Below are 22,567 nucleotides of genomic sequence, written 5' to 3'. Positions count from 1 at the left end.
CACCAACTTCCTGTTGGACCAAGCAGAAAGGGGCAATGGAGCTGCTTTCAGAATTAGGATACAAGTCAGGAGGTGCCAGGAATTCAACATTTTCCTTTCAGGTGGAGATCCCAGCTTGTGCCTTTCAGCCATCAGCAGTTGTAGGGACTTTTAGCCTGAAGATAAAAGTGACTGGAGGCAGAGCAGAGTAACCTGCAGCAGGAGAAATGAGTGAGCTGACATCCAGAGCATGGCTGATTTTTGTTGATTGCAGTCCTCTGCTCACAAGACCACTCTTAACAAGGCCTTGGGTCCTCTGTGTCTTTCTCAAGCTTAACAAGGGAAAGCATTTCTAACCTCCTTTGGCCCACAGAACATGAGGAGAGGGCAGGTATCATCCTTGGGGTCACTGTGGGAGCTGTGTGTGCTGGGATATTCTCCAGGTCTGCCCATCCACATTGTTCTCCTTGTCCCAGGGGCTGACACCGTTTAATTCCAGCTCAGGACATCACCCTTGAGATGTTTCTGTGCAGCACTTTGGGGATGTTTGCAGCATAGGGGGAGAGGCCATGGAAGCTTTGTCCCTGTGCAAGGACATGTCCCCTGGAAGGTGTCCCTGTCCATGGCAGAGGGGTGGATTGAGATGGTCTTTCAGGTCCCTTCCAACCCAACCCATGCTGGAATTCTCTTTCAGGATTATCACCCATAAATTAATTTTCCAGCCTGCTGGCAGCTTTGCAATGCAGCAAAGGGGTGAAGGAGATCTCTCTGTGTTCTTATCTTCAGTCAAGCAGGAACTTCACAGCTTCAAGAGTGACTTAGTTCTAGTCTGAGCCAGGAGCTCACCAAGCTCCAGTCAAGCCTGAGAGTAGGAATGCAAACAGGGAAAAGGAGACACGGGGGATTTGCCAATGAAGCAAATGAAGAAGCACAAACTGCCAAATCTCTGGCTTTGCTTGAAAGGAAAATGGATGAATTAATAAAATTCACTAGAACAAATCCAAATTTTGTTAATAGTTTTAGAAAACTTAGTCATTGGATCTGTAATATGAATGTATTATGAATGAGAATATTTTAAGTAGATAGAATTCAAGTTATGAACGTTTAGATATTCATGGAGGGTATTTAGATATTCATCTAAGGCCAGCAGGGACTTTCAGAATAATTATCCATAAGTTTTTGTCCTTGTTTGTGAATATAAGGACAAAATTCAGGGTGAATTCAGCTGAGCATCTCCAGTTGTTTCTGCAAGACACTCCTGGAGTTTCCAAGCAAAGATTGCTATCAAGGAGAGCAGGCCTTGGTGAGTCCCCATATGGAGGTTTCTCTTTTATCTCTGCTAATTCTGATCCTGTTTATTCCCATAGGGTGCCCTGGGACCTGCTGGGCCACCTGGACCAGCTGTAAGTACCTCCCAGAACAGCACATGTGATGGAAGTGTGGAATATTAAAACCATCACCAAGAGAGGATGGGAAGCTTTGTATCCCAAACAAAAGGATCAAAGCCTGAATGAGTGATTATATTGTTTGAAATGTTTAAATATGTATGTGTGACCTGTTCTGGTAACACAGACCTGTTTTTTTTTTTTCCCCTGAGGTGCTCTAAAAGCAAATCAGCTTGGGGCACAGACTGACATATCAAATGCTACCACAATTATTAGACATTATCTAATGTCTAATCAAAAGTAAAAGGAGAAATAGATAAACTGGAGTGTTGTCTTCCTCTCCATGTCCCACTCTTGTGTCACTACACATCTCTTTTCTTACAGACATCTCACAGGTAATGGAGAGGGAAAGGGAATACAAATTATTAGAAGCAACCAAAGGATTCATCAAGACTCTGCTCTGATTGCAAATTATAATCATTGGGGATGAGGGAGTGATAAGGAAACTTAGAACAAACAAACAAAAAAAAAAATTAGCACCATTTCCAAGGCTTTCTTTTCTTCCTGTATTTTGAGTCTCTGAGTGATCTTTTACTGTTTCAAATGTTGTTTCCAGGGCAAAGGACTACCAGGACCTCCAGTAAGTAACAAGAACTTTTTTTTTCCAAAAAAAGTTGTAAATTAAGGTTCTGATTTTATGGAATACTCTGAGTGTGGCAAACCCACCCCAGGCCTCAGGTCCTTCTACTGTTCCAGGCAGAGGGATGTGGAGTCCTGCAGATCATTGACCTTGTGGGCTTTTTATCCTTGTCCCTACCCTGGGGAAGCTCTGGAGTAAATCCAAGGCACAGCAGCCTTGTAAACAGTGGAAGTGACAATTCTGGGGCAGCTTTTGTTGGGTGGGTCCCTGGGAGCTGCCCTGAGGGATGCAGACTGGCAGTGAATTCCAGGGGAATGTGGAGTGAAAAATGTGCCTTGGGGAGCTGGTCTGGTGCAGGATGGAGCTCCTCAGGGGTTTGGGCAAATGGGGCCAGCCCAGATGTTGGCTGCCCCTGGGCTTTGGGGTGTCAGGGTCATCAGAGATGTAAAAGTTCTTCTCTCTGTTCAACAGGGGCCTCCAGGACCCAGTGGGCTCCCAGGAGGACAGGGATTTCGGGGCCCTTCTGTGAGTTTCTCCTGCTATTTAATCCTCAGTTACTGAGTGTGTCACAGCCACAGAAGAACGAGTTTAATTTTTGTCTCTTACTTCTCTCTGAAGTGATATTTTAGTAGCCATTCCTTTGCATTTACATTAAAAGGGAATTCTTATTATTTTTCTCTCCTTTCAGGGACCTTTTGGTCTGCCAGGATTCCCAGGGCCTCCTGGACCACCTGGGCCTCCAGTAAGTTGAGACTTGAAAATAAATGTGAGAAAATTCCTGGAGGGAGTCTGGAATTTTCTTCTTGCTGCACTTCTTTATTTGCTGCCACTGCCATGAGCATTCAGCAGGGCATAAACACCGTGCCCTGAGGAGAACAGGGACTTTTCCCTGGCTGCTCTTGGATATTTTAATGATCTCCTGTTTGTTATTTGTGCTCTGTGTGAGGAGAGGCCCCAGGAACCCCACCTTTATGGCACAGAGGGCATGGGGTGGGCTTGTTGTTCTCTCAAGGGAGGGTTTTGTGCTTGCTTGGATCAGGATCTGTTCTTTTAAGGCCAGCAAGGGGGGTTTGAAATCCCTACTGTGGATTTGCTGTGGCCTCTGTGGAGTGTTGAATAGTGGGATGGGGAGGTCTTTCCCAAGGCCAGGAGGAAGCCAGGCACAGCTGCTCTGCCTTCATCTCCCCAGGCCCAGCTGGGCATCTCCAGGGGATGGTCACAGCCCTGATGTGTCTGGTTTTGAGGACTGCACCTCATGACACTCCAGGCGCAGGGGCAGCACTTTAGACTGGGGATGAGTTTGTGCCTCATGCTGATCCAGCTGAGCTGTGTCTACAAAAATTGTCCTAGAAATTTTGTTTCCTCCTGGTGTTTGTCTTGTGTTTAAAAGTCACCATTCTCTGAATTGCAGGGTCTTCCAGGAGCCCTTCCTGATGGTGGGGACCTTCAGGTAGGTTTTCCTTTATGTAGCATGAAAATATGCTTTGGGTTGATCCCTGATGTGACTTTTGGCTGGCACAGCTGGGGGCCACTTAACACTCACTGTTCAGACCTGCAGGTGTGGGTTTAAACCTCCTTATCAGGATGTACAAGAGTGGGGTGTGTGTCTCCTGGACTGAAATGTTTTTCCAAGGAGGCAGATGTGCTCTGGCACAGGTTTCCCACTGAAGCTGTGGCTGCCCCATCCCTGGAAGTGTCCGAGGACAGGTTGGATGGAGCTTGGAGCACCCTGGGACAGTGGAAGGTGTCACTGCCCATGGCAGGGGTGGAATGAGATGATCTTTAAGGTCCCTTCCAACCCAAACCAGTCTTTGATTTTGTCCTTGCTTTTTGCTTCCCAAAATGCACATTTTGAATGCGTTCTTCACATGTTAAACAACTTCAGCATTTGGCAAAAGCTTTTCATGCTTCCAGGCCTGCTTTGCAGCAGGAAAGGCAGTGTGTGCAGCGCTGTTTATTTCCAGGGATGGAGGCACTGGGTTCCTATGGACATATGCTTTGTTTAGGTTTCCTTCCTTAGGAGAAAGCTTTGATCCCTTTCTTTCAGGGGAACGAAAGGAGTGTTAAGTCCGTGAAGGATGGAAGTGACATTTGCAGATTTCACAGCTGTTGTTGTGACAGCTTCTCTGGTTTTCTAATTGGCGTGCCCCAAAAAAAGCTCCGAGTCAGTTTTGGCTGCCTTATGGCACATCACATGGGAGTTAATAGAAAATTATGCTATTTCTGCATGTTTAATTTAAGTTACCCTGTGGAATATCCTAGAAAATTAAAATTTTGGGGGCTACAGAGGTGTTGCCTGAAGTTGTATTAAAAGAAAAAAAACATCCCAACTAAACAAATTAAGAGCTATTTGTAAAGTTTCAAGAGAATGGCCTTTTCCTCATTAAATTTCCATGGATGTTCTGATCTGTTCCCAGTCAAGCTGGAGTTCCCAGCAGGGGCTCTCCCACCTCTGGACGTCTGCAGATATCAGCTTCTAGGTATTGATTTTTTATTGGTGCCCCTCAATTGACTCTGATGCCTGTCCTTGTTTCACTTAAGAAGTTGGCTAAAGGAAATCAATAGTGGTCAGTTAATGCAGAGGATTAAATACGGTCCTAATGATTTAAACAAACTGATCCAAGTTCATTGAGAAATGGGTTCTTCAGCATTTTGGACTGTGGACGCTGTCAGCCTTCAGAAAGTCCCACAGTCTGTGTTCAAAGTGGAACAGGCCATTCACAAACCATTATTTTGTGGGTTACCAGCACCTCTAGGACCCCATTCCATAGAGAAATGTTGGTCATTCCATGATGCTCTGATTCCATTTGGATTTAGTGAATTTAGAGCCAAAACCCACATGACTTTTTCACCTAATGGATGAAGCCAGCCTCCCTGGATGTGCTGTGTGCCTGTTGAACCAAAGTGTTTCTGTTCCTTGCAGTGCCCAGCTCTGTGCCCACCGGGTCCCCCAGGCCCCCCAGGAATGCCAGGCTTCAAGGTAAGGAACCATCACCTGCAACACCAGGATTTGTCTCCCAAAATAAACACCTCTGTTAAAAATAAACCCTGGCATTAAATTGTATATACAGTTTCTATATATAGGCTTCACACCTCCCAAACCTGCCATGTATCTGCATTTATTCCTACTGATGAAATTAACCCTTGGCACAGATTAAAAAGGCCCTGCACGCCCAGTGGGGCAGGGCTGATGGACAGGAACAAACAGGGGCAGAAATTCAGGGCTGTCTCATGAACCAGGTGCTGCCTTTCCAGGCCTGAGAGCTGGAAAAACCTCACCAGTTCTTAAACTAACTTACATAATTAATGTAATACAATTCGATTGTTGTTTTTTATAGCCAGTGTAGCACCAGGCAGATTTCTCTTTAGTTGCTGGGCTCTGGTATGTAAATTCAAGGTTTCAACCCTCAGGAGTTGAACATCTCCTCCTGTGTCCCCTCTATGGGTCACATGAAGCCTTTGCAGTTATGGATTCCAGCAGTGAGACAAAGTAAAAAGTGACTCAAGTTCTTTTAGCAGGATTTGGAAGTTGGCAGTGAGTGGGAGAATTCCTGGGAAATGCTCTCAGCTCCTCCTGAAGTGACCTTTCCCAGGTCTCTTTGGTCTCTGCACTGAGTCATAAATGTCATCACAAATACAAAATGTTTAGGGCATAACTGCTTAAAATTCATAGCTCATGGAATGGAAAACCATGTGAAACTCTCCAATTATGATGCAAATGGTGCACAGGACCTTTGTTGTGGTGAGGAATAACATCTGCCATGGCTGAAATTAGCTTGGGTCTCTCCCACAATCACAGGAAAAGAGCCAAGACACAAATTGAATCAGAGCATATATAAAAGCTTTCGGTGGGACATGGATTTCTTTGCAAGCTTGATGATGAAGACATTAAAAACGACTTGAAAAGGGATGTTAAAAATGCAGAATGAGGCTCTCAGGAGTGACTCATCCCCATTTTTAGGGGTGATGGAAACTGAATTCTGGTCCCTGATCTGTATTTGAGAGCTGCATCCAGACCATGAGCTTAGTCCAGTGCAAGTCACTCTGGAAAACGAAATCTGTGTATTTCCTGGAAATACATCAATTCTGACACTGGTACCTGGATAACCTCCCCCAGGAGGGCTCTCCATTCACAGCACACCTACAGACTGTTTTCCCTGGGACTCATTGGGGATGTGGGGGTTTATGTTCCACAGCTGTCTCACCAAATTTAATTTTAAAATGAGACTCTACTGGGACATGAATAATTCTAACTCTTATTTCTAGGGACACACTGGTCACAAAGGGGAGCCTGGTGAAGTAGGAAAACAAGGAGAGAAGGTAAACTTCAACTTAAAAGTAACAGGGGAGGAATTTTCTCTTTAAAAACACTTTTAAAAAGAAATAAGTGATTTTTTTCAAGGATACAGGGAGGAATGAGGCTGTTGGCTGAACAAGGAGCAGGTACTTTGGCTGAAGTGCATTGGGTTCTACTGCCCTCCCAGTAGGACCAAGAAAATTCATCTTTCCAAGGATCATCATGTAAAGATCAGCTTGAGTTGACAGCTGTCCTTTCCCATGCAGGGATGTCAGCTCAGGAAAAGCCCTACATCAACCACTTGGATAAATTCCTGACTGATCTGGATGTTCTTGCACGTAGAAGAAATTGTCTATAACGTAGTGAAGAGAAATGTGGGAGGGAGAGAGGGAGCTCAAGGAGAAATCAGACAGGGATGTTCCTGGCTGTGTGTTTGCAGGCTCCTGCTGTCCCTCCTGCTCTCTGATTGATTTTTCTCTCCCAGGGTAACCCTGGCCCTCCTGGCCCCCCAGGAGCTCCTGGAGGTGTCGGTCTGCAGGTAACCCCAGCTCTTCCCTTCCCGCCCTTCCCATGGCCTGTGCCCTGTGGGGCTCAGTGGAGCCATCAGTCACCTCAGCTACACAAACTGTGATTGAGCTTGAGCTGATTTGTTTCCTTAATTAGGGCCCAAGAGGACTAAGAGGCCTCCCTGGTCCAATGGGTCCAGCTGGCGACAGAGTAAGAAAAACTTCTGATTTTTTGTTTTCCTCTCCACCAGCAGTTTGTCTTTTGAGAGGTGCCAGAGGCACTTGTCCTTACTGAATTCCACTGGGAAACTTGTAAAGGCACAAAGTGTGGGCTGTTCCCTGCAGCCCCTCCATCAGAGCAAGCTCCCCAAGGCAGGAGAATCCACACACCCAAGGGACTGGCAGGGTCAGAGTGCAAGGCTGACAATGTTATAAAATCTTCCAAAAAAAAAAAGAGAAAAACTTTTCATGAACATTTCACTTTCTGTTCTGCCTCTTTACAGTAAAAGCCAAAAAATCACCGATGGGCAGAGATTTTCAGGACACAAAAAGGCTCCTCAGTGAGAGCAGGGTTAATCTCCAGCTCATTGAGGCTTTGGACTCTTGTCACAGTCCCTTGACCAGCAGCCCAGAGGCTGAATGGTTTTGAATTGGATGAAGTCATGCATTTATTTAGGAGTAAGAGCATTATCAAGATAGCAAAGGCCATGAATGATATCAGTGGATCAGAGGTACAAAGGTGGGGAGATCCACAGTAAAAACCCCCTGTTCAGAGTGGGATTTTTTCAATGTCTGTCCTGCAAACCAGCAGGGGATACAGGGTGTCTTTCCAGGGCTTTTGTGTTTTCTCAGGCTGTGGTACAAGGTGGGGATTCTGTTACTTCACCCTCTGCCAAGCCCAGCATCACAATGCTGTCTGTTCTCTGCAGGGTGACATTGGATTCAGAGGCCCACCTGGAATCCCAGGACCTCCAGGGAAAGCTGTATGTATCCCAGTCTCTCTGTGGCCTTGCCTGCCACAGCCTGGTTTATTCCTCCTCCCTGAGCTCTGCTGCCAGTGAGCAGGAGGCTGTGCTGACCACCTCCATCAGATTATTCCCTTTGCAATTTCCCTCCACTTAGAGCAACGTTATTTTACCTGACCCGGGCTTCATGGTGTCTCTTCTCCCTTTGCCTCACACCAGGATAAGTTCACCACATTTCCATTTCTCTCTGTGCTTCACTGCCCTTCCTTGAGCACCAGCAGCTGTGGGCAAGCACTGGAGAAGGGAATATCCATTGCTTTTGGAGGGAGAATCAGCCCTGTTGTGCGCTTACATCCCTTGAGCCTGGTCTGTTCACAGGTGCCCACGGCTCTCAAAGAATTTTGCTCCAAGCAGAAATGGCTGTGTATTGAGGTTGTATTGAGGATGCAATCCCAGCTTCTGCAGAGCTCCTTTCTGCAGCACCATCCTCTGGGGACCCCTCCCAAGCCTTGCAATTATAGAAGAAACTCACCCAGACTGAAATAAAATGAGGTGCTTTCTCACCAAACCTTTCATTACACCCAGCAGGATCCAGACAGTAAATATGAAAGCTTTTCTCCCACTCTGTTTCTGCTTAAAGAAATTGCTTCATTAAATGAAGGGGAAGATAGTCTCTGCCCTGAGGGATTGTTGGCAAAATCCCTGCTGCAGAAAAGGTGTCAGGAATTAGAGTGTAACTGGGAAAGTGCAGCCAGGCTCTGGGGGAACTTGTGTGTGACACACCTCTGCTGACACCAGCAAACAGCACAAAACCTTCCTCATTTCACCCTTGGAGCAGCCTGTGTGATTGAGATGCTTAATGGCTTTTCCTCCTCTGTCACAGGGAGACCAAGGCAGCAAAGGACCTCAGGGATTCCGGGGGCCCAAAGGTGACACTGTAAGTGCAATCAAACACCCTCTGCTCCAGTCAGGGATGTGACAGCCCAGAGACTGTTCCCTGGGTTTATTATGGTTTGTGCCCCCTTCATTTGCTTGAAAGAGATGGAAGCATCATCTCAAAAATGAGATGTTCAACTCTTACTAAAGATGCCTGAGCAATAAGGTGTCCAAATGCTGCTACAGCCTGGAGCACAGGGAGCAGATCCCTTAAAATGATCAAGAATATTCCCAGATATGGTATCCAGCACTGGGCTGGTTTCCTGGTGTGTCTCCATACTTATGTGGACAGAGGGGACCCAGCTGAAATGGAATAAAATGTCCCTGAAGAATCTGAGTTTTGCCTTTGTTGACTGTTCTTCAGGTTTACAATGGTTAACACAGGATTTTTTGTTATTTTCTAGGGTAAACCTGGACCAAAGGGAAACCCAGGGGCTCGTGGACTCATAGGAGAACCTGTAAGTCAACTGAGAAGGATGCAGGTCCTGCTGTTTGTCTTGCTTGCAGATGAGATAAAACACAACAGGAAAAAACCTGCTTCTTGCCATCTTTGCTGTCAGGCTTCTGCTCCGTGGGTCTCTGGTAAACCCGGCTGGACTAAGCCATGGTTGTACAGCTCTTAATGAAAATCTCCCAGTACAACTGGAGCTGCACTTGTTGCCAAAAGCTTCTTTGATGGGGATGTATTTTGCAAACCACAGAGCCTCCTCCTGAGCTCAAGGTGTTCTGTCCATGATTGCAGGGGATGCCTGGCAAGGATGGGCGGGATGGAGCTCCTGGACTCGATGGTGAGAAGGTTTGTAAAGTCCTACTTAAACACTGCAGGGAAGGTTCCTGAGACTGGGCTGGGAGTGCTGCAAAGCTACTGATGCTCCTCAAGAAGCTTGGCTGGAAAACTTCTTCTAAAAAGTTTTCTAATGTTGTCACTAGTGAAAGAGAGGGAGATTCTCCTGTTGGTTAATCCCAAGGGAATTCCCTAAAGGAGGACGGTGCACATATGCTGTAAGCTCAGCTGTGTCCCTGGATTTAGTGGCTCCTGCTGGCTGGCTCCAGGCCTTCAGAGATGCCTTCTCAGAGCTGTTGGCAGAGTTGATTTTAACAGCCTGGAGACAAAGGGCTGTCAGGTGCTGGTTGCCTGGTTCTTGAGCAGTGCTCCTGCAGGAAGACTGAACATGTGCTGCCAGGGAAGGCTGGGAAACACCTGGGAGCTCCTGTCCAGTGGAGCTCACTCCTCCAGACACAGCAGCTCTTGGGAGGGAGGAAAGTACAAATGCCTGTTTGGGAATGTGTCCCCTACCTGTGCCAGGCCATTTCCCAGTGCTGGAGGATCCCTCCTGACCTGTCCCTATCCACAGGGTGACGCAGCTCCCATGGGTGCTCCTGGAGAGAAGGGGCCAAATGGACTTCCCGTGAGTATGGAGCAGGACCTGCCACCTCTGGGGCTTCCAGCAGCTCAGGGGGCCTGCAGAGATCCTTCCTGGGACAGGGGAGGGTCATCCTGGGGGTTGTTGCACAAGGAGCTCTAGTTAAAGCAAGAGGAAATGCACTTTTCCCACCATGCAGACAGGGAAGGAGTGTGCCAGACAGGACTGGAGAACTCCTGGAGCAGCACCACACAGTAATTCCCTGGCTGTTGGCTTCCCTGACTCTTTAAAATCTAAACTTGACAGGGATTTTCTCTTTCACATCCCACTGATCCCTTATGGAGGGAGGTAAGATCTGGGGTATAATATCCTGAGCTCTGTCCCTGCCTTACTCCAGTGCTTATTGGCAAAATGTTTCATGTCTCCAGACTTCCAACTATTTAAAAGAGACAAAGTATTCCTTTCTTCCTGCATTTACAGAATATTTTGAACACCCCTGGAGAGAGGTTTTTGTTGTGAAAAATGTTGCTGCTGGTGGTCTATTTGTATATTCCTGCTCTTTGCTCCCATGACAAGGATTAGTGTTCATGGAGCTGCAAGGGCAGCAAGAGAGACATTGAAGTCATAATTTTCACAGTGGAACCTGCATAAGTTTAAACCCTCCATTGCTTCAAGCAAAGGTCACGCCTTATGTGTCAAATCAGACCAGAATAACAAATTTAATAACTTCACTTCTTCTGACATTGCTTTAATATCATTTTTTTAGGGTCTGCCTGGAAGAGCAGGTATTAAAGGCTCAAAGGGTGAACCAGTAAGTGAATCTCTCTGATGATGGGGTCTGGTGGGAAAACTGGTCACAGCAAGACTTTTTAGCTTTGGGGGCTTGGGAGGACTCACCCCAAAGTGATGGTTTCTGTATTTCAGCCAGGGCTGTGGAGCAGGAATTGGGTAAAATAACCGGGCTGGCACCTGGCTCAGTGAAGAGACAGCAGATACACAGGAGAGTCATTAGTGGCTTAGTAAACCTCATCCTTTTGTCAGAGTCCCAGGAGGAGGCTTGATCTTTGTGTATCAAAAAGCTGAGTACCAGCAGGAGCAGAATGATCTCTTCTTGCCTTCTGCAGATTTTCCCTCACCTCAGGAGAAAAACTTCCATGGAGCTTTAGATTGACACCTACCTGTGAGATTAAAGAAAACCTCAGGCAGACCAAAGCAGTCCAGCACAAAGCTGTTCTGAGAGGTGTCTTTTTATTTCTCCCTGTCCCTGTCCTTTATGAATTTTTCCCTCTGCATCATTATTGCTGCTAATCCTCAGGGAGGAGAGCACACTGCAGGAAGGTGTTGCAGGAGTGAATGTGATGGGATGTCCTGGCATCCCTGTCTCACACAGGACATGGGGACACTGCCCTGGGGCTGGCAGCTCCTCCTGGTCACTGGTGCCAGGAGAGTGTGTGCAGGTCACCCCTGGTGCTGTGAGTTTTGCCTTCAAACTGTGAAAGTTTTATTTTATTTTATTTTAATATTTTATATTTATTTATTATTTTATGTTATGTTTTTTATTTTATATTTATTTATTATGGGGTTTTTATTTTTTATTTCTATTTTTTTTAATTTATTTTTATTTTATTTTATTTTCCTGATCCACATTTTAACTCCTTCCTCCTTTTGTTGCTTCAGGCATGACAGAAATGACTCCCTGAAGTGATGCTCTAAATGAGTGTTTGCTTTGTGCTCTGCAGGGCAGCCCTGGAGAGATGGGAGAGGCAGGTCCCTCTGGAGAGCCAGGCATCCCTGTAAGTGTCCCACATTTCCTTAGCATGGAAACTCACTCCTGGTGAGTTTTAAACCCAACTGGGGAGCTGGAGCTCACCTGCTGCTTCCTTGCATAAACAAAGCCTCCAGTGATGCAGCACCTGCAATCCCATGGCACTGAGCACTGCAGGATTCCTCACTGCTGTGGAGCTCCCCAGGGAGCACTGAGCTGGCTGGGCAAAACCCACCAGCTGTGGGCTGGCACTTGGGGCAGGAGTTTGGGAATGGACAGCCTGGGATCCAGGAATGTGTCCCAGTGGGGTGGGAAGGGTGAATTGGTGGCTCCTAAATATCACAGCTGACTTTGGTGTCCCTGCCAGGGCGATGTTGGCATTCCTGGTGAGAGAGGTCTGCCAGGACCCAGAGGAGCAACTGTAAGTACAGAGCTGTAAACCAGAGAGGTGCCAAACCAGGGGCTGTGTGGGGGGGTCACTCTCTGGCTGCAGTAAAAGGCCACTTTCTCTCTCTCAGTGGTGCCTCTGGGGAGCTTTGGCAGCAGAGAAATTCCTGCCCCGAGCTGGGTCAGATCCTGTTCTCACTGACAGCTCTGTGCAAATGCCAAGGGAGCTCTCCCATTTTGCTTGGAGAGCAAACTGCAGCTGTCCAGGAGGTTTGTGGAGCTGCCACAGTCTGGCAGGAGAGGCTGGACAGTCAGCAGGCCCCTCATTACACAGGAATGAGAAGGTTCTGCCCGTGCTGAAGTGAGGCATTGGTGATGCAGAACTCCTGAGAAGCTGTTGCAGTGTTTGCCAGCAGCACATAACACCTGAAAACCTCCCCAGTGCTGAATCCCTTTCCTTGGAGCAGTGGAGAGGGATCCAACAAAACTGGGAATAACTGCACAGTTCCCTGCTGTGTCCCTGCTCAATAGCAGAGATGATAACAAATCTTATCAGGAGGGTAAAACCCTGATTTTGATCCCACTACTAAAAATGCTTGGGTACCTTTTGCATCTTGTCACTCCCCAGCTAGTGCTGCTGTTGGGGCTGGATCTGATCTTCTGGTGGCTTTGTTGGTTTTTTTTTTTTCTTTTTCTTTTCTTTTTTTCCCACCCCCATCTTAAGCTCATTTTGAAATCCAGGAGCCTACAGCAAGTCTAATATGATTTCTGGTACGTGCCACTTGGAAGAAATTGAACTGCGTGATTTATTGTTTGTGAGCAGCTGCTGCTTAAACTTCCAAGGAGAGGGAAATCAGCTTTAGAAATAAACTATATTAATAATGTTTGCTTTTATGTCTGCAATTTTTCATCAAAGTGGCTGGCCTCACAAAAGGTACCAGATTATTACAGCCAAAAAGCAAAAGCAGTTGAACTAATTGTGTTGGAGCAGAGTTTTGACAGGGGTGCAGTTGCAGCTGAACCCATGGTTATGTCTAACCTGGGCTTCTCATTTCTGATTTGTTTTATTAGAATCATTATTTATCAGTTAAGACTGGCCTGTTCCAAGAGAGGTGCAGGTTTTTACAGTGTTAAGGCTGTTTGGCTCAAAACAATTTGGGATTTTTTTTTTAGCCCAGAGTACCAAGGGTTTCTCAGAACCTATCAGGTCCCTCCAGCTCCCACCAGCAGCTCAGCAGAGTCATTTTTGATACAATTTAACTCACCTTTCCTAAAGCTTTGTATTTATAACTTTCGAAGTTCTTTACTGAATTACAAGCAGAAAACAAAGTGGAAACCAGTGACCACAAAAATACCTGAGCAGTTGTTCAGCTTTTTGAGGATGCTGCTGCTTTATGTCAGTGGCCAGTCTGAGGTTTATTTGTGTCACTGAATGCTCCTCCCAGCAGGGATGGCAATGAAAGGAGCCAAAGCTGCAGCCCTGCCTCGTGACAGAAGCTTGCTGAAGGCATCTATTTCAAGAAGACAGTTTACAAAATGAGATTTAAATGCCTAAATTACTTAGGGTTGGGTTGTTTTTTTTTCATCCAAGATCTTTATTGAATATGTGATTTTTCTCAGGAGAAAGCAATAGAGACTCCTAATGGTAATGTTCCTCCTCTGTCTGGTGAGCTCTTAAAAGCCTCTGCTCTGACAGCATAAACTGCTGCCTTTTTGTACATTGCTGGAACCAAGGATGTCCAAGCAAATGGATGCAATTGCCATTTATCATTTCCAAGGGCCTGCAGCACATGTTTGGCAGTAGTTCCTTGCAATCAATTAAAAGCCCGATATTGGGATAGCAGATCCCTCTAATGGATGTTTGTCTGTGCTCTCTCATGCTGCCACTTTTTGCTGCCCCTGATCTCTACTACTCGTGAGTGTGGTATGTTCTCAAGCATTGATTATCCAAATAAGCCTTTCTGTTAATAACAGTGTAATTAACAAAGCTCAGCAAACACCAAACACCAAGGGGCAAAGTGCTGCAGCACAGAACTGCACACTCTGCCAGTTTAATGACACCACTGCCTTGCCTGGCCCTAGGTTTCCTCCTCACCAAAGCTGATCTCTCTCTTTGCAGGGACCACTGGGTCTCCAAGGCCCCACAGGAGCCCGTGGTGTCCGAGGTTTCCAGGTCAGTGTGATCAGAGGGGGGATGATGGGTGTTGGGGCAGGTCAGTGTCACTGCAAAGCTCTGGCCACACAGCTGGGTGATGGCAGTGAGGGAAAGGAAGAAATGTCTTTCCATCTGCCAGCGCCAGTGTGACACCTTCACTGCCACGGCAGGAAGAGCACGAGGCCAGAGAAGCTGCCTGCAGGAGCAATTCTTGACTGAATTTAAGGGCCCTTCCAACTCAAATTGTTTTATGATTTTTTGAGGTTTCGTAAAGAAACCTCAATTTCTCCTTGGTCTGATCCACCCTCTGTCTGTATTTCTCCAGTGAGCTCCTCCTCCCTTTTGCTGCACTGGGGTCTCCAATATTTCTCCCTCCCTTCTCCAGGGCTGTGGGACCTCCTCTGTCCACTCTCCACTGGCACTGGCTGAGAGGAGCATCACTTGGTGGGATCCCAGATACTGAAGGTTTATTAATTTTAAGAGGTTTTATTAATGAAAGACCCAAGCCAAAGGTTGGAGCACCTTGGCATGTGCCTGACCTTGGCTGTGGACCAGGAGAGAAGCTGGAATGAGCTGTACCAACCCCACCAGTGGTGCCCAGGTCCTGGGGGAAAAGGGAGAGAGACCATCCAAAAATAACCTTTCTGAACATGTTATGGAGACTGGTGAACTTCCAGGGTGCTGAAGGGTGCAGGGTTCCTGGCTTTGTAAGCTGTAGCTTGGATTTTGTTTTTCCCTAACAGGGGCCCAAAGGAGCCAGTGGTGAGCCTGGCCTTCCTGGCCCGACTGGGATCCGTGGAGAGACAGGAGACAGGGTAAGGACAAGGCACCTGTGGCTAATTCCTGTTTGGGATGGGATTTTAAAGCAGCATGGGGGCCCAAACCTGGTGTTGCTGATGTGTGTTGGGTGTCCCAGGCCATCCCCTGAGGCTGCCCAAGTCACACTCGTGCATCCTTCCCCTCTGTTCCTGGTTTCTGTTTCACTTCAGAAATTCCCACTCTTTTCAGACAGGGGGGATTGTTTAAAAGCAACTTCCAGGCCCTATCCTAGCCAGAGTAGGGAGTGTTTGGGATTTTTGTCTGTTCTTCACACTGATTCCACCAAAGCCGAACTCCCCAGGAGCACAAGAGAGCTGATCCATGGATTTTTGTTACTCAGATACTTGATTAGACTCTCTGTTTTTGTTTTTTTTTTTTTAATTACAGTTTTATCAGTGACTTTTCCTTCTGAACAGCAAAACACCTGGGCTTCCCACCTCACAATAAATGTGACTTTTTATTTAAATGAGTCCATCCTCATTAGAGAAAAGCCATCAGGGCAAAGTGAACAGCATTTGTTGGGAGCTTGCAGGAGAACAGGAGCCATGTGTTCACCAGCTCCCTCCTCCCCAGCTTTAAGGTGAAAGGTTTTTTTTTAAAAAAAAGCTTTAAGTTGCTTTCTGTGTAAGCAACTGCAGCAGCACCACAAGGGTTCCACAATGGCCCTTCTGTGCTGGCTCCAGGCAGGTTTAAAAAAGCCTTTTGGAGTGGCTGTGAGCTGGAAGTGTGAAACAGGAGTGTTATTGTGGAGCTGTGGGGCTCTTGACTGCATCCAGGGCTCTGCTGTGGTGAAAAATGTACATTCAGAGGGGAAGAGGCCCCTGCATGAAGAGCCCAGGGAGCTGCTCCAAGCAGAGGGAGGGAAAACGTTGTGCTTAAAGCAATAAAAAATAATCTAGGTTTTATTTCTGGCTCTGAAGTTCAGCGTAGTTACTCTGAGATGTGATTGTTGGTTGCCCAGAATGAGAGGAAACGGCCTCAAGCTGCACCAGGGGAGGTTTAGATTAGATATTAGGATTTTTTTTTTTTCTCAGAAAGGGTTGTAAAGCATTGGAACAGGCTGCCCATGGAAGTGATGGAATCACCATCCCTGCAAGTGCTCAGACAAGGTGTGGATGTGGCCCTCGAGGACATGGTTTAGTGGTGACCATGGTGGTGGTGCTGGGTTGACCCCAAACCCTCAGGTTGTGTTTTTATGGCCCAAACAAACAGCCTGTGCTGTGGGGACACACAAAGAGCCCAGAGATCTGCCCTGGGCTGGCTTTACTGCTGGTCCTGATGTGGATAAAGAGAACTGCACACACAGCATCGGTGCAATTATTTCATCCCAGCTGCAGCCAACTCATCAAACTCTCCTGAAATCAACTGAGACTTCGCTGTGAAAAAAGAAAAATCTCCTCATGCCCGAGCTAACTGAGTACTCACAGGCTTTTTCACAGTCCTTGGGCTGACTGTGGTCAGGAATATTAACCAGCATTTCAGTAAATGTGTTTGCTGGCATGAAAAATACGAGTGGTTGAGTGCATTTGACTGTAAGATACAAAATAGCATTGAGATAAAATACATCAGCCATCTTCTGGAGCGGGATATGGGGAGGGGAAAGGTTTGGCTGTTGTTGCTGAGGCAGCAGCAGGCAAATATTTTTCCTAAGGATTTTTATTATGATCAAATTCCTGAGGATTCTGGATGCCAGCAGCCACCTGGGGCATTGCCTCCCTCCCTACTGGAGCACTAAATGCTTGGCCAAAACCATCAGCTTGGTTTAACTGGTCAGATGAAACATGTGAAGATGTGGGGCTGGCAGTCCTGAGCTCCTTGTTCCTGCTGCTAGGAATTACCACTGCAGGGAATTCGAGTTTTGAATGCAAATCCTCTGGGCTAAGCTTGTCTTTAAGGGAATGTTCCTTGCAGGGTTTGGTCTTTGGTAACTGAACTGTGGTTTATTGCCATAAACTTTCCTGGAGCCTTGAAACCCTGTGAAGTCAGAGATATAAAATTTAGATGAAAATGTTCAGAAAGGAATATATTGCTTTTGCCATCAGCAAACATAAAACGAGTGTTATAAACAGTTTTAGCCACTCTTTCATTTCTACATTCCATTGTCTGGTTTTCTGAGTTATTTTTATTAATAGAAATCCCCCCTCTTTTTAACTTAGTGCTTGAATTGAGCAAAATGAAAGGTCCTTGTTGTGTGTGTTTGTCCTCCTCCAAGATTCTGTTCTGCTGAGCCATCTCTAGATCTAGTTAATAAAAAAAAGATCAGTTTGCAGATGCCAGATTGATGAGTGTGCTGTAGAAATCCTGCTTGAAGGGTAAAATGGCTGAATTTCACGTGTAGATTTTGCAGTAGAGAAAAAAATCTGAGGTTCTCCTGAGCTCCTTGTTTGCTCTGCTCTATGGAGCAGAAAAATCATAAACAGGGCTGAAAATGTCTCATGTCCTCTCTGTGAATGTCAGGTAGATAAAGATGGAAGGATTTTCCAAATTGCCAGGATTATTCCTGGGGTGATAATCAGTTCATCATCTAAATGTATTTTACTCCCATGGCCATGTTGTTCCATGAATCTTTAAATCAGGAGCACCTAATTCTAAATCCTGGGAAAACTGGCAGCCTAATAAGGTCTTGAAAAAAACATCTTGGCTTTTTGCCCTTGTGGCATAAAAATATTCTTGTCTGTTTTATACCAGGAGTAAATCCAAGCTCCTCCTGACATCACAGGCTGAGAAAGTGTCCCACAACACAAACCAGGGACTGTGGAGAGTGTCACAGAGCTAGCAGGGGTGCTTAAATCCCCTCCTCTTTCTAGGAAGTGTCAATGAGATTTGTACCCTCTTGCTTGGCAGCTGGGAGTCTGATTCTGAGTGAGTGTCTGACCACACCAGGAATTCACAGGGAAGGAACTGTTTGAGCTCATTTGCCTTCCTTCTCTTACTTATTTTCAGGGTCCTGTTGGTGCTCCTGGTCCCAAGGGGAACCAGGTAAGTGATAACTTTGATGCCATTGTCAGCAGAGGCATTTAACCCAAACCTCAGGCACAGCCTTTGACAGCACAGATTTCTCTTCCACCAATGAAAATATTCTGCAGCAGAAACCAAAACCCTCTTTGGTGCCATTTTCCCTGCACTGGCACAGATGTTCTCTGTCCTAATGGAGACTCATGACAATGCTGTGATAGAAACACCAGGCCCTCGCTGTGTGTTTTGTGGCCACGGGGATCTGTACAGGGGCTCCTCACATCAAATTCCTCCCGAGTTAAGTTTAGAAATGCAGCTTTTCCTCAACTTCATGTGCCTGATGAAGGATATTTCACCCTAACCTCCAGGCTTGGCACACTGATGAACTAGTTTAATCTTATACTTTTTGCTGCTCAACTTCCACGCTTGGTTTAATCTCAGCACTGAGCTTTTGGGCCAGTTTTCATCAAATATATGGCTTTCATTAATGCATGACTGTGTCCTGGCAGAGAGTGAGGCTTTCCTAGCAAGTCTTGGTTTGGTTTACCAGTACCAATGTGGTCTCTGTTTTGCTGCTGAGGGGAAAGACCAACCTGATGATCTCTGTTTGCCTTGGGATAACTTCCTCTGGAAAGCTGTGGAGTCACCACAACAATGCTCATTATCTGCTCTGGTAACAGAGCTCTGTGCTGAGCCAGCTGTGCCTTGGGCAGGGCAGGGATGGCAGGAGTTTGTGTCACCCCAGCCACCCTCAGATTGCTCAGGCTGCTGTTGGCTGGAGGTGAGCAGCAAAGGGATGTTCCCTGGCCTGGCTGGGACAGTGGATGTCGCCAGAGCTTCAGCATTGCTGTCCCCAGGAGTGGAGAGGGATGTTCCTCACCAAGAGATCACTGCAGTTTGAGGGTGGGATGAAGCTGTTCTGCTCAGGAGGCCATGAGAACAGGGATACTCAACATTTGCCTGTGGCTGCAAACCCACATTTTCTGTGAGACAGAGCAGGGGGAGCTGAAATTTATGTTCCCTGCTTGAGGAATGCCAGTGCCAGCCTGTGGATGTCTCTCATGGCCAACCCATCGTGGTTCTCACCTGTGAGAATTCAGCCTTTCACCCAGCTCCCAGCTGGTTGCAAAGGGCCCCCAGTCCTCTTGGCAGCTGCCTTGTGCCCTCATCAGCAGGGGAACAGCCGCTGTGGAGCTCAGCTTTGGGAAGAGAGGACTTCCTCCTGCTGGGGCAGCTGTGGCTGCTGAGAGTCCCCATCTCCCTGGGGTTATCCAGCCTCAGGGTGATCCTTGCTGGCAGCAATGCTAACTCTGGTCTCTTTCTCAGGGCTTTGCTGGAGCAGATGGCCTCCCAGGTGACAAAGGAGAGCTGGTAGGTGTCCTTAAATTCAGTAGAGCTGACTTCTCATAGAACAGATGGGTCCAGAAAGCCATGGACCACTATGGCCATTCAGGATAAATCACCCAAGATCTCCAACCCTGCTGTGAAATAAGGCAACCCAAGCCTTACACATCACAGCAGCTTGGGAGATTGGGCTTCAGATATGCATTTTCTAATGAATCATTCTTTCCTATTTCCCTTTTCTTTCTGACAGGGTCCCTTTGGACCCCCTGGCCAAAAGGGAGAGGTGAGTGTCACACACTGGGGGCTCATGCCCCAAAGGATTTAGGAGTAAGTATGACCATTGCATCTTTATAACTAGAATAATCTCTGCTCTGGTGTCATTCCCTGGAATCAGGCTTTCCTCACAATCATACAATAAAATTTGTGAGAAAAATGAGGGGTTGTGGCATTTAAACTACTGAAATCCATTTAGACTCTTCTTATCATGACCTATATTTGCAAAAACACCTCTAGGATGTAAGAAATGTATCTGATTATCCAGATGAGTTCAGGACACCTGAAAAAGGTCTTAACTAACCCCAGGAGAAAAGAATGGACCGTGCCTTCCATTTTAAGTGGTTTTGGTCTTTTTTTATTCTTCACTGCAGCCAGGAAAAAGAGGAGAACTTGGTCCAAAAGGTGTCCAAGGACCTAATGGGACAGCTGGAGCACCAGGGATCCCAGGACACCCAGGACCCATGGGGCACCAGGGGGAGAGGGGTGTCCCTGGCATCACAGGAAAACCTGGACCCCCTGTAAGTATCTGCTGCTTCTGCAGCACGGTCAGGGAGCCTGTGAAATGAATAAATGGATCATGGGGTTTGGATCTATCCAGAAAATAAGGCCTTGCGTTTCAGCAAGGCAAAAATAAGGCCAAATAAATCCTAGATTAAATATCTGACCTAAGATTAATCTCTGCCATTTTGTAGAGCAGAGTTCTGAAGGGAAGCTGTCAGCTTTTGAAGAGGGGAAAGAACCCCCTGCTCTCCATGCAGGATCCAGGATGCTGCTTCCTGAGCGCCTGGAAATGTGTTTTGTGTCCTGCAGCTTCTGCCAGGGCTGGGTATTGATAAGGAGGTTTCTACAAGGATAAATTCTTCTCTTCACTGCAGGGCAAAGAGGCCAGTGAACAACATATCAGAGAACTCTGTGGGGAATTGATAAATGGTGAGTAATACTGAGAGAAAACTCACTTTAATTACCAGCTGAGTAGATCCTGAACATAAAATGGCTTGTGACATTTGTTAATTTTCTGTCTTCATATGAAAAAAAGTACATTGACCTTTAGTGTAAGGAAATTATTCAGGAGGTCACCTTGTTGGGGATATCATCTGGTGTTCTAAAATTAGTATTTTTAAATGATTCATTGTGGCAAAGGTCAAAATGCACTGAAAGCAGCTTTGGCCCTTCTTTGTGTGTTGTGTGAGACCTCCTGCCCTAACCTGTGTCCTTCTGAACTTCACTCTCCTCAGTGCCCCTCTTTTCCTTGGAGCAGGTCCTCAGGGAGTGTCCTTTCTCCAAAGTGACTGTTTTGCTTTTGGAGGTCACATTCCCTGCTTGGGATGAGGTTAAACTCTGAAAGTCTGCTTCAGGAAGCTTGTTTTAATTATTTAAGTGTCGTTTGTTAGAATACTTGACATTCTTTAAAGAGATTTTAGAAAGGGGAATAAATCAACCCTGCAGATTTATGATTGAAATCTCCATCTGAGGAGATGTAAAAAAAACAAAACAAAACAAAAAAAACCAACAACAACAACAAAAAAAAACACCAAAAAGCTACAGGTAAGCTGAAAGGACAGATTCAACGTTTCCTTGTGGCAAGAAGTTCTGCCCAAAGGAAGAGTGGAAATGTTGGAGACGCAGTGTTGAATTGTGTTTTTCAGAGCAAATTGCACAGCTGGCTGCCAACCTGAGGAAGCCCTTGGCTCCTGGGATGACAGGACGGCCTGGCCCAGCCGGGCCCCCGGGTCCCCCTGGCACCACGGGAAGTGTTGGGCACCCTGGTCCTCGTGGTCCCCCTGGCTACAGAGGGCCAACAGGAGAGCTCGGTGATCCCGGACCCAGAGGCAAGTTAAGACTTCTTCTTAAGTAAGACTTCTTGCTTCTCTTTTATTCCCGCTGAATAAATGGTGAATTTGCTCAGGATTCAGCACTGGGGAGAAGAGATCAGAACTCCTTGGTGGAGTGCTGCATCTTGAGGGGGGCCATGAGAGCAGAGATCTTGCAGCACCCAGAGGAGTTGTAGCTTCTCTTGTTCTCTCCCCTCCCTGTTGGTGGCTCCAGCTGCAGAGCTCAGCTCACTGTGGAAATTGTGTTTGTGATTCAAGGTGAGGCTGGTGAGAAGGGAGATAAAGGACCTGTTGGCCAAGGGATCGATGGGCCTGATGGTGACCAAGGGCTGCAGGGTAAGTGTGGGGACAGGATTTAATGCTCATCACTGAAGGGACAGCTCTGCACGGTGATGGCAATACATGATCATCACTAATTTAAAGGTGTGGGACAACCCTGAGGCTCTCCAGATCAAGGGAAAGGATGGTGCCTGCTTCCTGATGATTCCTTTATTAAAAGATTCAAGCTTAATTGATGCAAATTAATTAATATCTCTTAGAAACTTGGAAGAATATTCTTTATTTTGCTCACCTGTTAAAGCAGCTTTTCTAATTGGGATTACACCTGTACAATGAATAAACTGCAGGCACCAAAAGCAGGCTCTCCATTCTATGAATTTCATAAAGCAAAAATATTTACAACCATGTTATCTTAAATTCTTCCACAAAAGAATTATACCATAAAATTTTAAAATCTCTATACCCTGTTGTCTCAGAATCTTCCATAAAATAATTGCATTAATCCATGTCAATAAACTGTGAGCTCACACAACCAAAACATCCTTTGACCAAATTAGGGATAAAAAAAAAATCCAAAGCACATCCTCCAGATTCAGGGTAAATTTATTGAAAACACCTTGTACTCAACAGGCCATAACAAGTGCGATGTACAGACACTCAAAGTATATTAAGATCTCTAAAAG

At 46.4% G+C, this 22,567-nt stretch overlaps 1 protein-coding gene across 1 annotated transcript in view; it reads left to right on the top strand.

The window, feature by feature from the left end:
• COL9A3 (collagen type IX alpha 3 chain) overlaps positions 1-22,567 on the top strand; it is a 34,001-nt gene that overhangs the window by 10,348 nt on the left and 1,086 nt on the right. The window contains 26 exon segments of the mRNA XM_066331061.1: positions 1,347-1,382; positions 1,981-2,004; positions 2,476-2,529; positions 2,693-2,746; positions 3,416-3,454; positions 4,928-4,984; positions 6,271-6,324; positions 6,786-6,839; positions 6,965-7,018; positions 7,737-7,790; positions 8,656-8,709; positions 9,113-9,166; positions 9,451-9,504; positions 10,064-10,117; positions 10,839-10,883; positions 11,812-11,865; positions 12,205-12,258; positions 14,344-14,397; positions 15,123-15,194; positions 18,142-18,177; positions 19,480-19,524; positions 19,748-19,780; positions 20,145-20,291; positions 20,649-20,703; positions 21,420-21,602; positions 21,864-21,941. Coding sequence (XP_066187158.1) covers positions 1,347-1,382; positions 1,981-2,004; positions 2,476-2,529; positions 2,693-2,746; positions 3,416-3,454; positions 4,928-4,984; positions 6,271-6,324; positions 6,786-6,839; positions 6,965-7,018; positions 7,737-7,790; positions 8,656-8,709; positions 9,113-9,166; positions 9,451-9,504; positions 10,064-10,117; positions 10,839-10,883; positions 11,812-11,865; positions 12,205-12,258; positions 14,344-14,397; positions 15,123-15,194; positions 18,142-18,177; positions 19,480-19,524; positions 19,748-19,780; positions 20,145-20,291; positions 20,649-20,703; positions 21,420-21,602; positions 21,864-21,941 — 1,552 coding nt within the window.

This window comes from Sylvia atricapilla, chromosome 16 (genome assembly GCF_009819655.1).
Source record: "Sylvia atricapilla isolate bSylAtr1 chromosome 16, bSylAtr1.pri, whole genome shotgun sequence".
Lineage (NCBI taxonomy): Eukaryota > Metazoa > Chordata > Aves > Passeriformes > Sylviidae > Sylvia > Sylvia atricapilla.
The sequence above is the reverse complement of the archived record's forward strand: the minus strand, read 5'-3'. Positions and strand labels throughout refer to the sequence as shown.